The following is a 14,191-nucleotide window of genomic DNA, read 5'->3' on the forward strand; positions in this document are numbered from 1 at the left end:
CCAGAGGCTTCCTACGAATTGAGAAACATTACATAAGCGTGTAGCTGCATTGCAGGTGAGTGTGTTGACTCAAACTGTCAGTCTCCTTGAGGGGAAGCGAGCTAACTCTGTGTCTCTGTAACGACTTGACTGGGCCAAATTAGCGCATTTGTATGTTTGACCCGATGACACAACAGGTAGTATCTTCCTGAATTTCATAATCTCTGACTAATTTCCACTAATTAGTAGGGATGCAATTCCTCATCCAGAAAAAAAAAACCAATAATCAAATCATGACCAGAGTATCAGAACCAAAATCATAAATACTGAAAACTATTGATGTAAACATTTTACAATGAGTATGATTATTTATTTATAAACTAAATAAAGCAAATAACTGTACTTAATATGCATTAAAATGTTGGTCCTTAGACTACAAGCAGCTGAGAATCCGCTGAACAAAAAAATGCACTTCTACATATTTAATCTTCATATTGCACAGAGCATTAACTTGCTCCGCAGTTAAACTTTTTCCCCATGTCTTCAGTGTCCATCAACTTATTATAACTGTTCAACATTTTCTAAATCATCAAGCATTTATATAATTGAGTGGATGATGCAGAAATGAAAAGCCAATTAATTTCACTCCAGCAGCACATACACAGTACTTTACTGTGCAGTTTGGAAAATAAACACTGGAAGGCAAACAGGTGCTTTGGCATCATGTATGTAATATTGTCTAATCTGTTATGAGCACATACTCATCATTATGCAATGAAGTGTCTCTCTCGTTGAAGCTGGATTACTTGATATGTGATGGTGTGTGGGTGTTTGTGCAGCTTTGCTCCCAGCTGGCTATTTCTGCTCTGTATTATGAGGAGAGCATATGTCTGCTGAGCTCTGGCCGCCACTAATTACAGTATAAAGATCAGTTGAGGTTGTCATGGGAGAAGACAGCAGTGTTGGTCAGCACTTGATTAAACTCATTATGCAGCTGACACTGTAGCTTTGACAGATAGGAAATACACAGCGGGGATGTGTGCTGAAATAACTCATGCATGGCGTGTATCAACATAGAGTGCGTCATAAGCTACATCTTAGTAATATCTTTAGAGTGCTTCTTCATATGACAATGTCTGTCTCAGTAATATGAAGCTGATGTGCACAGACTTTCATGGTACCAGAGGATGCATCTCAAGGACTTTGGTGATGACCTGACATTTCCTCAAGCACCACATTTGTGATTTTGGGTTAAATGGGACAGCTACTGGATGGACAGCCGTACAATCCGGTGCAGACATACAATATGTCACTTAGGGTGAGTTAATTTCCTCCAGTACTTAAGTTAATGTTCAAATATCTGCAAAACTAATGACATTCTCATCAGCCTAAACTATTGTTTACTGCTAATTACAAGACGTTTGCATGCTAACACGATAAACTTGGATAAGATGATACAAATATTGGTTAAATATCAACATGTTGTTAATGTGAATATTTTGCCATGCTGGCATTGTCGTTCAGATCAAAGAGGTCACGTGCTGAAGAAGAGCTTGTCAGAGCTGGTAGGATGACTGTAGACGCTTTGTCTTGTTACAAAATGAGGAAGTCAAGCTAACAAGCAGAATGAAACTTGTGCTTACAAAGCCCCAAAAAATTAATTTAAAAAAACAACAACACTTATTCAGAGTTGTTCCTAAAGGAAACACGGTGTGATCTCTGAGCAACCTGTTTACTGCTCAAGACAAAAGGACAACCCAAATGCTGTTTCAGAATTTATGAATGAGAGCATCAAATCAGTTCCAGACCCAAATCTGACAAAAAGACAAAAAGGACAGAAAAGAAGACTAAGAATAGAAAGCTTCACAAATAAACACGTTCAATCTGTCATTGACTCCCTGCTGAGTCTCAAATCAAGGGGAGGCCGGGTGGGTGGATGCTATAGGTAGGCTGCAGTGATTAGTGGGTTTTTTTCATAGCAGAACTATATTTAGCATCTTTATTGTTAATTTGTACTAAAGGCAAGGGAGGAACTTGTGCAGTAATGGAGCAGAGGTTGTATAGAGAGCGTGGGCTGTATAGAGTCAGATTTCACATGCTTTAAGCTACAAACAGCGCGCAAACACTGACAAGCGTCTATCTTATATACCAGGAGAGCAGAAAGAGCCCAGAACTAACACCTTATTCCTGAAGCCCCGACACACTGAGACTCCGAGCACTGCTCTTTTTGCATCCTGGAAATACCTGTATGTAAGTGTCAGGTCCATTCCCCACTCAGGGTATTATAGTGCCTCTCTATAATCCATATAGCCATAAATAATGCATGCTGCTGCCTCTTAAATCTATCTGACCAGAGTATTCACCACTTAATGGTAATCCATCTGGGTCTGTAGATGAAAGATCACTCCGAAACATCAGGTCAGTACAGCTATAAAATTCAAATATGTTGATGCTTAACCTACTGTACTGAAGAACAGATAACATACTAACATGGATGTACGATGTTTGCCTGGATTAACTGAGTAGATCAAAAATAAATCCAGTAAACATGAGGTCGTACATATTGTATGTTTCTATGTACATTTTAAATGATGTGTGTTTATATCTGTACAAGGGCACCCATGCATAGCACATTCAAGAGTTGATGTATTTGGACACTTGCAGTTTTTGTGATCAAGGCTCTGTGCTTCACATTCAAACATAATAATGGATACTACATTAAAGTGCCAATTTCAATAATAATAAAAAAAAAAGTACTGTGTCAGACATATAGCCCTTGTCATACAAAGTACCAACGGTCTAAGAAATTCAACAGACAATAGCAGATGATTTGTATCTTTCCTTCAGCTACCTTCACCTCTTGTTTATTGTGGGGTCTTTAACTTTAGTTAAGTCTCGAGCAAGTAAAACACAGCTCATTCAATTGAGATTGGGTACTTTTTCACCCTCAAAAGTTTTTTGGCTGCTTAGGTCATATGTTTGGGATTGTTTTATTGCTCTAAGGGTTTTGATGCATTTTACTGAATCTGAGCCTACAAAACGCTCCCGTATGCCTCTGAATTCAACCTCTTGGTTTTGTTTGTGGTGAAATCTCAGTGTGCCAGCTCCACTGGCAGCCAAACACGCTCAAGTCATAACAGAAGCCCCAACCACACTTTCTTCTTTCAATCATCTTGACGGGTAGATTTCCTTTCGTCAGTCCATAGAACTTTGCCCTGTAGTTTCAGTTTCTTTTTGTATGTTTTTAGTTTTTGAGGCGCACCTGGGGTTTACATTTTGTGTTTATTCCTGTGTTTGTGGTTACAAAGTATTCTCCTAATCATTGACAAGGAATCGTGTGGGCTGATATCCTGGAAAGCATTCCTGATGTGCTGTGGAGTCATAAAGGGGTTTTTCTTCACCATGCAAATGATTTTCCTATCGTCCACAAGGCTTGACCCCCTTTGGCTGGTAAATCAGGAGCAGGCCTTTCTAGTTTTCCTGTGAACACATTTTGTAGCCAAGTGTCCAACCTATGGGGACTATGAGTAAAACAACTTGCGGTTGACTTCATGTGTTCAATTACTTTTAAACCTCAAATCGTTAGGCATTGCATGTTAAACGGGCTTTATCTTACACACAGTTGTTTCTATGTTGAAATAAACCTCAAATTAAAGCTTAGGCTTGGCTCATTATTGTTGTGTCAAAACTTCCAAATGCTTACAAAGTGGACAGTATATCTGTGCAAGTATCTATTGGGAACAGCTTCCATTAATTAATTGCTTGTGGGTTTACATTACAACTAAGGTCAGTGCAAGGATGCCAAGTCCAGACGGCTGTAATTGATTCACACGTTTATTATGTGCAGATTAGGCAGAGTGCCAAGGATGTGCTACTGAGAACGTGGACAAGGCTATTCAGATTTCTAATACTGTCAAGAGCTGTATTTTAAAAAAAAACATAACCTCCCTGTCACTTGACCCTGGCATCATTCACTGTGCATGGGTTTGGTTTACATGTGGTGAATAAGCCAGTGATTAAGAAAATTAATCTGGCTGCCTTAGACAATCTGAAAAGGAGATTTATATTTATGCTGGCAAATTATATTAAGGTGACCTGCAGGATTTATGATCGCTGGATAACTCAGTTTTCAATTCAATAAGTCAAAATGACTTATGTCCCTCTAAAGGCCCACCATCTAGTTTCCTCCAGTTCTTATGGGTGTGACGTCTGAGCAGACAATCAATGATGTCAAGCTGTTTTGACTCAAATTCGGCATCAGTCTACGAAAAGCTCTCAGCACTGAACCCTCACACACTTTAACTGACCTACTATAACCTGTGTCAAGTGTGTGAGTGCAGGAGGATGAGCGGATTGTAGGAATAATTTATGTGACATTCCTGTGGACATTAAAATTTGAGGCTAATATATCATGCTGTATTTTCTTTAAAGAAATATTCGGCCAATTTGGGAAATAGTGTTTTGAGATGGATGTTAACCATATTTACCATATGGATGTGGTAAATAAGATGCTGGAGCCAGGCCCGGCAAATAGGCAGGAAACAGTTTGCCTAGTTGGGTCAAAATGAAACTAAATTTGCAAACCAGCACCTTAAAAAGCTCACAAATAAATGTCAAATAAATGGCAATTTATTCTCCAAATACAAGAGTACAGTTTAACCAAATCATCATATATGAAAGTCATCATCATCCCACCATATCAAGGAACTGAAAAAAAGCAACCAGTGTCCTCGTGCACTTGCAGATTTTATAATGATAAGCCTTAAGCCTTCGTGGACTTACATGCATCAAAATCTTAACACTGGATAAACACAAAAATTGAGCCATAGTATCTACACAACACTGGCTGACCAGTGTAATCAGCAAAGTCCCTGATGATGACCACTGAGGAACAAAATGCTACAGTGTGTAGTCCCTATTATAGATCTGTAGAAGGGATTGAACATCTGTTACAAACAACAGGATCTAGTCTGTGGAGAACTGGAAATCTACATTAATTCATACACAATGTCCCTCATGTCCTGGGGCACGGCACAATAATCCCACAAACTGCATGTGGCACCTGTTCAGAAGCTGCTACTGAAGCTTGTGAGTAAAATTTTAAAAGCCTTACTGATGAGTATAAATCAAGTACAATATGGCAACAAATACCTGTTCAGTGCTTATTACCATTCGGTGTTATACTCGTAGAGATGATAAAGGTAATAATGGTCTGTGATGAGCTCAGCTAGCTCACACAGAGATCAAACAGACGTTGTGTCAAAAAAACAAACAAGATAACTTGATGCTCTGGATCAAGATGCACCACATGTTGTGTCTAATGGTTGTGGTGAAAGACTTTACAACAAAACTGAATATGACACTGACACCGATGGTACCATCTGTCTGTTGCAAAGCAGTCGGTCAAACTCATTACCTTGTGCAATTTTGAGCAGTGACCTCAGGGTTCAGAGTGCCTGAGCTGCAGTAGGAGTCCTGAAAATCACTCTGGGATCAAACTCATCTCTATTCATAAACCACCATGACACACACGAGTGCATATGAATGTGTAGGCACACACACACACACACACACACACACACACACACACACACACACACACACACACACACACACACACACACACACACACACACACACACACACACACACACACACACACACACACACACACACACACACACACACACACACACACACACACAGATGCACACACATCAAAAACCTGTTCATGACATCTAAGCGAAGGATAAATATAATTTCCTCTACCTTTGAAACTCACTACAAGTCAGATACCGATAGCTTCTCTTATCATCTTCAGTCAACCATTAGTGCATTTTCATTTACTGGATAATATGTCTGGTTCTTCCATTAATCCAAACACAAGAGCCAACGTCGATATTATTGTCCGTCAGTAATATTTGCCCTCAGATTAAGTAAGCCTCAGTCAGTCTGCTGAGCTACTAACATATGTAATACTGCACAGTGTTGGACCAAACACCACATGTACAACGCTTGTAGGAGATTAAAAGATCATCCATATGAACATGTCATATGTAGGTCAGCATTTACTTCTTATCTCAAGTGAAACAACAAATAAGACAGGGATATCATCAAATCAATAGATTTTAATAAATCAGCCAGCCCCAACAGTGAAGTGCGGCATATGTATATTAGGTGTTAAATAAGCCTCAGTCAGATCATAGTTCATAGTAAATAAGGAATATTTAAATTAAGAGTGATAATAACACAGTGTCGATGCACGTCAGCCAAAATAAAACCATTGTTCTCCATATCTTATCAAAGTACAGTAATATTAGTAAGCTAGTATTTTTATGACATACTTAAAGTAATCTATATAATTATTTTATTTTGTTGTATAATATTGGATTAATATTGGCATTATGTCACATTAACATGTAAACAGGATTGTAATGTTGAGTCTGGTTGAGATAGGCCTTATTCTACCTGATGATCTGTTTATCAGAAACTTAATCATTAGCTGTTTTGATTCTGGTAATTTGCATTCCTCAGTAACCTTTAAGTTGTCTAGTTCCAGCTTCTTAAATATCAATAATCTCTAGTTTTTGTTATCTTCTGCGATAATAAATTTGGTACATTTAGGTTTGGGTTGTTTGTCTGAGAAAACAATCAGTTTAAGACATCAGCATGGCTTCTGGGAATTTGAGTCCCTCTATACTGACATTTTATAGACCAAAACTTAAGTGATGACTCAAGAACATAAACAGTGGATTAAACAATTGTGAAAGTAATCCTTAGTTGTAGCCCAACTTTGATTTTCAAAGGACTGAAAATATGTTTTAAATCAAAGTCTTAACTTGGAAATTACAAATTAGTCCAAAGTACAAGTTTTCCATCTGATTGGGGACTGAGTACAAGTGTAAAGAAACACACAAAACTACTGGTGTCTGAGGTGCATTACATAAGGTAAATGTAATTTAAACCATAGCCTACTATTGTATATATCAATATAATTGTATATAATCATTTCCATGACAAACAAGGAGAGTTTCAGAAATTAATCAGTTTTGTTGTAACTCTAAAATTCCGCTTATATAATAAATACAGGCAAGCACACACATCTCCACATGTGAACCTACGCAACGCCTGCTCAAGCCACTTTTATGGCCGACACACCAACACACAAACGACTGTCTATCTCTTCCGTCTGTTACTCACCGGCCTTCCCCTCCTCCTTCTCGGACCTCATGTCCTCCTCGGCTCTGCTTGGCTCCACTGTCAACTGTGGTGTGAGCTCTCATAGCAGGTGAAAAAAACCCTGAAAACTCACAAACACACAGACCAGTGCACACACCATTCAAACTCCACACACAGCACTGCCACAGCCAGCCGCTCCCAGCCCTGCTCACTGTGGCTCCACCCAGGCAGGTTACCAGGAAGTTGTCCCCCCGAGAGCCACTCAGCTGCCTTTCCTCCTCCTTTTCTTTCTTCCTTTACTCTCCTTCTCTCCCGCTTTCTGTTCAGCGACACGCCCAGGGGCAGCTAGGACAACTTTCACCCACGCCTACTCCAGCTTTTCATCTTTCCCCCCTCTGAGCTGAGGAGGTGGGGGGAGGGGAATACAAACTGCACCTCAGGCTTCAGGTAACAAACCAGGTGAGTCAGTGGAGCTCTCACTCCACCTCATGGCCGAGAGCTAGCAGAAAACACTGTGTACAGTTACATTCACTTGCTGAATAGAGAACAATACACCCTCTGTACAAAAACTATGCACTCCCTCTGAGCCCACAATGCCTTCGTAGCCTACGAGTTTATTTTACTTACTTCCTGAATGTGAATGTGCATTTTGTCCAGAGGAGTTAGGAATGCAAACCCTGGATGTCATGTAAATGCTGCATGTGTAAACATCTAAATACATGCCTTTAAAATTGGATCAGGGGCAGCGGTGAAGTAATCTGAAATTCATGCTTCAAACTAAACTCCTTTACCACTACGGACTGAGATTAGATCACCAATATGAACTCTCCCATGTTATCTTTAACTCTCCAGGGATTCAACTGCTCTTCTGCTCAGTGCTGACTAAGGACCAACTGTGTCATATAAGAGTAAATGTGATTAAAACGGGTCCAGTTTGCCTCTCAGGGCTTTTTAGGCCTGAAACCCTCAGGCAGGTGGTTTGAAGTAGAGATAGGGTTGTTGCAAATTAATTAATTCAGCATCCAGCCCACCTATATAAACTTAAAATGGAATTTGTGGTTCATGACCACTTCAGTAACACAACTAAAGTGTCAGCCAAATGTGTTTGTGCTCGTGTGAGTGTTTGTGCGTCAGAGAAATTTGTGTTGCAGCAGTTCAGAGCAACCACAGCATTTGTCCTGTCTGTCAGAGGTTGACACGCAGCGTTTTAGTTCCATCCAAAGATCAAACGTGGTGTAACCAGATACTTGTCACATCAAGCAATGGATCTGTCAATCACACATTAACATTTCAAGGATTACTGCCAGGTTTATTCCCTCTGACAGATCAGAGCTGAGACAAAATATTGCAATGATAGTTATCCAATAGAGGAGGATCTTCATTATAAGATAATCCAGATGTTGCACATGCATGTTTTTCTCCACTGTCCATTACTATATTCTATCATAGACCCAAAATATTAGAGCTTAAATAATCAAATTATATCCTGCTGCTTTTTACATGTCTGAAGAACTACAGTACTTTATATGAATTGGAAATTTTGACCAAATTAAGCACTTCCTAATTCCAAAGTCATACTATAGCCTGCCTCTCAGCTACGCTGTTTTTTATTCACAGTATTGCTTTTATCCTGACACCTCTTCAGTCTGAAATTTTCCACTCCTCAGTGTCCTTATTCTTCGGCTTAACTCCGTGTATCACTATGTCATTCATTTGCTTTGCTCTCATTGAAGCCAGAAGAAATCCTAAAAGCCTTCTCTTTCTACCCTCCATTGCTTATTGCTTTCCCTTCTCACAGCTGCTCACGGTTGACCTGTCACTCTGCATTATCAGTGCTGGAGAGTGCTGATAGAGAGTCAGGATGGAGCAGCATTAAAATATTAGTTAAGTGACAGAGAGAAGAGAAGGAAGGCTGAAAGCCCTGGTAGGCAGCGGTAGAAGAAGGAGAATGAGTAGCTGAGGCCACAACTGTTACCTCTCACTGTTGATGGAAATGACGTGAAGTTTGCCTAGCAGCCTTAAGCGTGCTCTGCCAGCTTCAAGAGGCTTGACCGAATGAAAATATTGGAATTACAATTACAGCGTAGGCTTTCTTGTTTGATATCAGAACAACAGAGAATAACAGCAGTCATGATTAGAAAAAAAAATGGACACAAGGCTTTTTAATTCCTTTTGTGGTATGTATACGTATTGGTCATTTTGATTCACATGGGAGAAATTGAAAGAGACTATTATCCTAAGCTACACAAGGCTATCTATAAAACATTTTATTTTTTATACTGATGGCGGTGGTGGAAGAAGATAAGTGGTCAGCACATTACAATACAACTTTAGTGCAATTAAGTTAAATAAAGATCCACTCAGAATACAGCAGTTTGCAAAGTGAAATGGTTTTCTCTGGAAGTCAGTCATGTTTCACACCCTAATACCAGCTCGTATGGGATGACAAAAGATGTTTTTTAGTTGCAACTAATCAAAGCCTGCAGTGAACAGAAAGGCCCTCATGTTCAGGTACTGAGTCGTGTTATCTGATTGCTCTCTCACTCTTAGTCTTCACAGGTCTTCAATGTTAACCTCCCAGTCAAGCTGACAGTTCTGTGTCATTTTAACTGGCAGGATAAATCACCATGCTCACTTCCTGCTGTCACCAAGGCAATGCCTTGTACCTCGAAGCAACACCGTACCTTTGCCTAGCGAGCAGTCTGGAGTGCCAAAGTCCATCAGGCTCGATATCTCTGTCGGGTAGCACATGTCTGTCACCATCGTCTTCTGCCTGTGATGAACTGAAGTTTCTGCAGGAGAGAGGAAATAATCACAAGTGTGATTTTACTGAATAAAATGTTTCGTAAAAAGTTCTTATGTTTGGTCATCAAAGCTTCTTGTTCTAAATGTGAGCTTCATACTAATTGATGATTAATTTTGACATGAGCTTGTTGCACATATGAATCTTCCCACAAACAACTGCAATCGTGATCCACAGAGCAATATTAACACACAAATGTTATTAGTATTGATGCATGCTTTTTAAATTATTTTACAATTACAATGTTACATACCCTCCCCGAACCTCCCCACACACACACACACACACACACACACACACACACACACACACACACACACACACACACACACACACACACACACACACACACACACACACACACACACACACACACACACACACTGTTTAATATATACATATTTTTTTTTAAATCTTTCATATACCTTTCCCCTTTCCTTTCTGTCTTGTGAGGGTAGAAGGCTCTAAGTCAGGGGTGTCAAACTCATTTTAGTTAAGGGGCCACATACTGCCCACTTTGATCTCAAGTGGGCCAGACCAGTAAAATCATAGCATAATAACGCATACATAACGACAATATTTCTCTTTGTTTAAATCATTGGTGAAGGTTTTTGGATGATAAACCCTGTTTTAAGGTCTTTCTACAATAAACTAGAAACATAAAGACCAAAAACTCAGACATCAGCCCACTGTTTATCTGCCCCTGGGCTCTCCTCTGCAGATTCCCTCGCTTTGTGACGCGTTTGACGTGAAACGCGTCACAAAGCGAGCAGCGAGCGCGGCTGCCTGTGGCACCGAGCGCTTCTTCCTCCGGAGCAGACGTCGCATTTACGCTGTTTTTGAAGCAATTACTGGATCGATTAAAAAATAAAATAACAAAACGTTTGTACTCATAAACCTCCATATTCTCATAGAAATGCAATTTATGTCTTTCCGTAATTTTCACACTTAGCAAAGTCATCCGGCGGGCTGAGCTGGACCCCCTGGCGGGCCGGATCCGGCCCACGGGCCGTATGTTTGACACCCCTGCTCTAAGTGCTCCAAACATCGACAGATTCACCTAATTACACTGATCAAGGACTCTTTTGAGCTGCAATACAGATTTTCTCTCCTCCTCTTATTATTTCGTCACTGAGGACAAGAAAAATGGATTGATGGAGCATATATTTATTTTTAAATCAAGATCCCCTTGTCCACTGACTCTACTCCGCTTACTTTTATAAATGTAAGTACTTAAAAAACAAAATGACTGATTATTAGAGGCAGCAATCTGCTCTTTGTATCTCCACTTAGAGAGTGGTTTTGTAGAGCAGGCACCGTAGCATTATAACAGCATTGACTTCGTTCTGAAGTGGGCTTCAGATCCCGCTATTGATCTGAGATCTTAAAACTGAGAGTAATTCTGCTGATGTTATACATCCTCTGAAGCTGCAAATGTCGGTTTTTATGCCAGATAAAGGTGTGAAGCCCCTCCTGTGTACATGCAAATTCAGTTTTTAAATTAAAGTGTTTTCTAGTTTAACCATAACCCTCATCCATGAATACTGCAATAAGCAGGTGCCTTTTGAGCAGTACCATCTGCAGAACCACTCTTCCTCAACAATGATCTCACTCTTCTCTCCTAATCTGCATATTTTGACAGTTGCAATTTCACAACCGCATGGTATTTATCTAGATTACTGACCTTCCCTGTCCTTCTGCCCCTCCTCCGTCCTCCTGACCTGCCAATAACTGTTTAGGTGTTGTTAAGCTGACCTTTTCTTTGGTCCTTAATATGGAGATTGGACAGCAGGCAGACTCATGCCCGGCCACTCTAAGTCCTCTTTACTTAGCACCAACAATAATGAGAGAGAAAGAGAGGGAGAGGAGAGCGAGAGCGAGAGAGAGAGAGAGAGAGCGAAAGACGGAGAGGATGAAGCTGCTAGCCGTGAGACAAATTCACAATCTATGCCAGCGCTTAGTTAAAGGTGTCGGCTCTTTGTACACTTCAAAATATAGCTGTCAAATACATAAATTTACAGGCCTACTATTTAGACGTCTTCTCCATGTGTGTGATTTGCATCATGAATATGCTTCAGATTCTGTCTCAACTCATCTCAACATATTTTGGGTGTATGAGGTTTTCACTGGGTTAAGTGACCTCCCATTCCCTGGGGGCTTTGATTAGCCACAGTCCATTGTTTTTCAAGAGGGAAACACCCTGTAATTGTGTCAGTGCTGTGAATGTGCACTGAAGAGAGCAGTATATCAAACCATATCATTTCTGCCTGGTTGGACATCAACTGTAAGAGGTTAAAGGTTATGGAAATGATGAGACCAAGATGTGCAGGTCTCCTGAACAAACAGACAAAGCAGGGCAGACTACTCATAGTGACTTTAAACTGTAATATCTTCCAGAGTTTCTGTTTTCCTCCCTCACATCTCTCAGTAAAATATCATCTGTGAAAATAGGACATAATTATTGGCCTCTAGTTTGGAAAAATCATATCAAATAGCAATTATAGTTAAAGTCAGCAGAAAACAAATACTTTTTGCAGTCAAAGTCACAAAAGACTCACGTTTTTTTTTTTTTAAAGTTACTTTTACATTTACTTGCATTTATTCTTTGAAGAAATAAAGAAGATGTTGCTGCCAAATTCTGAGAAGTCTCTATTACCTCCAAACCTCGGAAGGAGAGCGCTAATGTTGGGTCTTTTACTCACAGTTGACACAGTTCTCTGCTTGTTTTAGCTTCTCTCCCTTTCTCTAGGTGAGTCAAATACATGTACTTTAAACTGATAATTTAAATACTGTTAAAGGAGCAGTGCGTTGGATTTAGTGGCATCTATCGGTGAAGTTGCACATTGCAACCAACTGAACACTTCTCATTTTCCCGTTCTAAACATGTAAGAAAATCCCAGTGGCTGTGAAACTTGTGCAAAACATGAAAAACACTCTCTAGAACCAGTGTTTGGTTTGTCCCTTTTGGCCTACTGTAGAGATATGGTGGTATGGTGGGCTTTTTGAAGAGGACCAGCTCCTTATGTTGATATGAAGGGCTCATTCTAAGGACAACAAAACACAACAATTCTTAGTTTTGTGCAATTCTCCACTAATGAAAACATATCAAACATCATGAATATCATACTCCATTTTTGCTTAAGGATCCCCCAAAAATCCTACACACAGGTCCTTTAAATGGGAATCTCTATCAAAGTGGACTATTAAATGGAATACCTTGAAAATATGGTATATTAGTGTGTGTGTGTGTGTGTGTGTGTGTGTGTGTGTGTGTGTGTGTGTGTGTGTGTGTGTGTGTGTGTGTGTGTGTGTGTGTGTGTGTGTGTGTGTGTGTGTGTGTGTGTGTGTGTGTGTGTAACGAAGAAAACTCACTTTGTAATACTGGTTGTCTGATCTGATCTTATTTCTCCATCAGAAAGGATGACCTACTTTTATTTAAAGGGCTCTGCACACGCGCACATACAGACACAAACACACACACACACACACACACACACACACACACACACACACACACACACACACACACACACACACACACACACACACACACACACACACACACACACACACACACAAAGTGTTGCCACTTGCTGCTAGTTACACCTCTACTGCGATTGGCGTCGGCACGACACTGAAACTTGACGAGGTCAACAAACTACACAAATCCAAGGGCCTTTTCAAAGCAGACATCTTGACTTGTTGTTGTAGTAACGCAGATGTTACTAATGGCATTATCAATAGCTCCATTCGGTGGTTCAAGTGTCTCATTTAACTTCGGCGGTGGGAGTATGTGCCAGCATGCACATTACCTGTACCCTGAAACTGAAGCAGCTGAAGCAGCTACAATCATGATCGATCGACACCTGTGAATTTCTTACTGTGACACGTTAACATGACTTAAATGTATGAATGTGGGAGTACAAGAGATGTAAGGCATTTAAAGCACATTCACTATCTGTATTTTTTTACTTGATTGTATAACCTAGTTGATGCTACAGATAGTCCAACCTGACAGTTTTTTTTTTTAACTGACAGAACGAGTCCCCTCATTCGCTAGAATGATCTATGCAGATTTTGAAACACTTTATTGCATTGGTAGATTATGAGAGGGAGGATGGGGATGCAATTTTAACAAACTTGCTTATGAAAGGTGACCGACAGCACCACTATATGAAAATATAATTCAAAAGACATTTTGATTGGTTATATGCAAACAAGTTCTTCATC

The 14,191-nt window shown here is 40.0% G+C and overlaps 1 protein-coding gene across 8 annotated transcripts in view; it reads right to left on the reverse strand.

The window, feature by feature from the left end:
• The window catches only part of kaznb (kazrin, periplakin interacting protein b), a 116,599-nt gene that overhangs the window by 19,835 nt on the left and 82,573 nt on the right, over window positions 1-14,191 (reverse strand). For 7 of the 8 annotated variants that reach the window (XM_069690815.1, XM_069690816.1, XM_069690821.1 and 4 more), the window contains one exon: window positions 9,843-9,950. In XM_069690815.1, coding sequence (XP_069546916.1) covers window positions 9,843-9,950 — 108 coding nt within the window. Of the gene's footprint in view, window positions 1-7,179; window positions 7,483-9,842; window positions 9,951-14,191 lie in introns of those variants that run through there. The other variant, XM_069690822.1, reaches the window with a different exon arrangement.

The sequence above is a fragment of the Brachyistius frenatus genome, unplaced genomic scaffold (genome assembly GCF_029030835.1).
Source record: "Brachyistius frenatus isolate BFR_SWC_R1_liver_20210118 unplaced genomic scaffold, ASM2903083v1 Contig_10, whole genome shotgun sequence".
NCBI lineage: Eukaryota > Metazoa > Chordata > Actinopteri > Embiotocidae > Brachyistius > Brachyistius frenatus.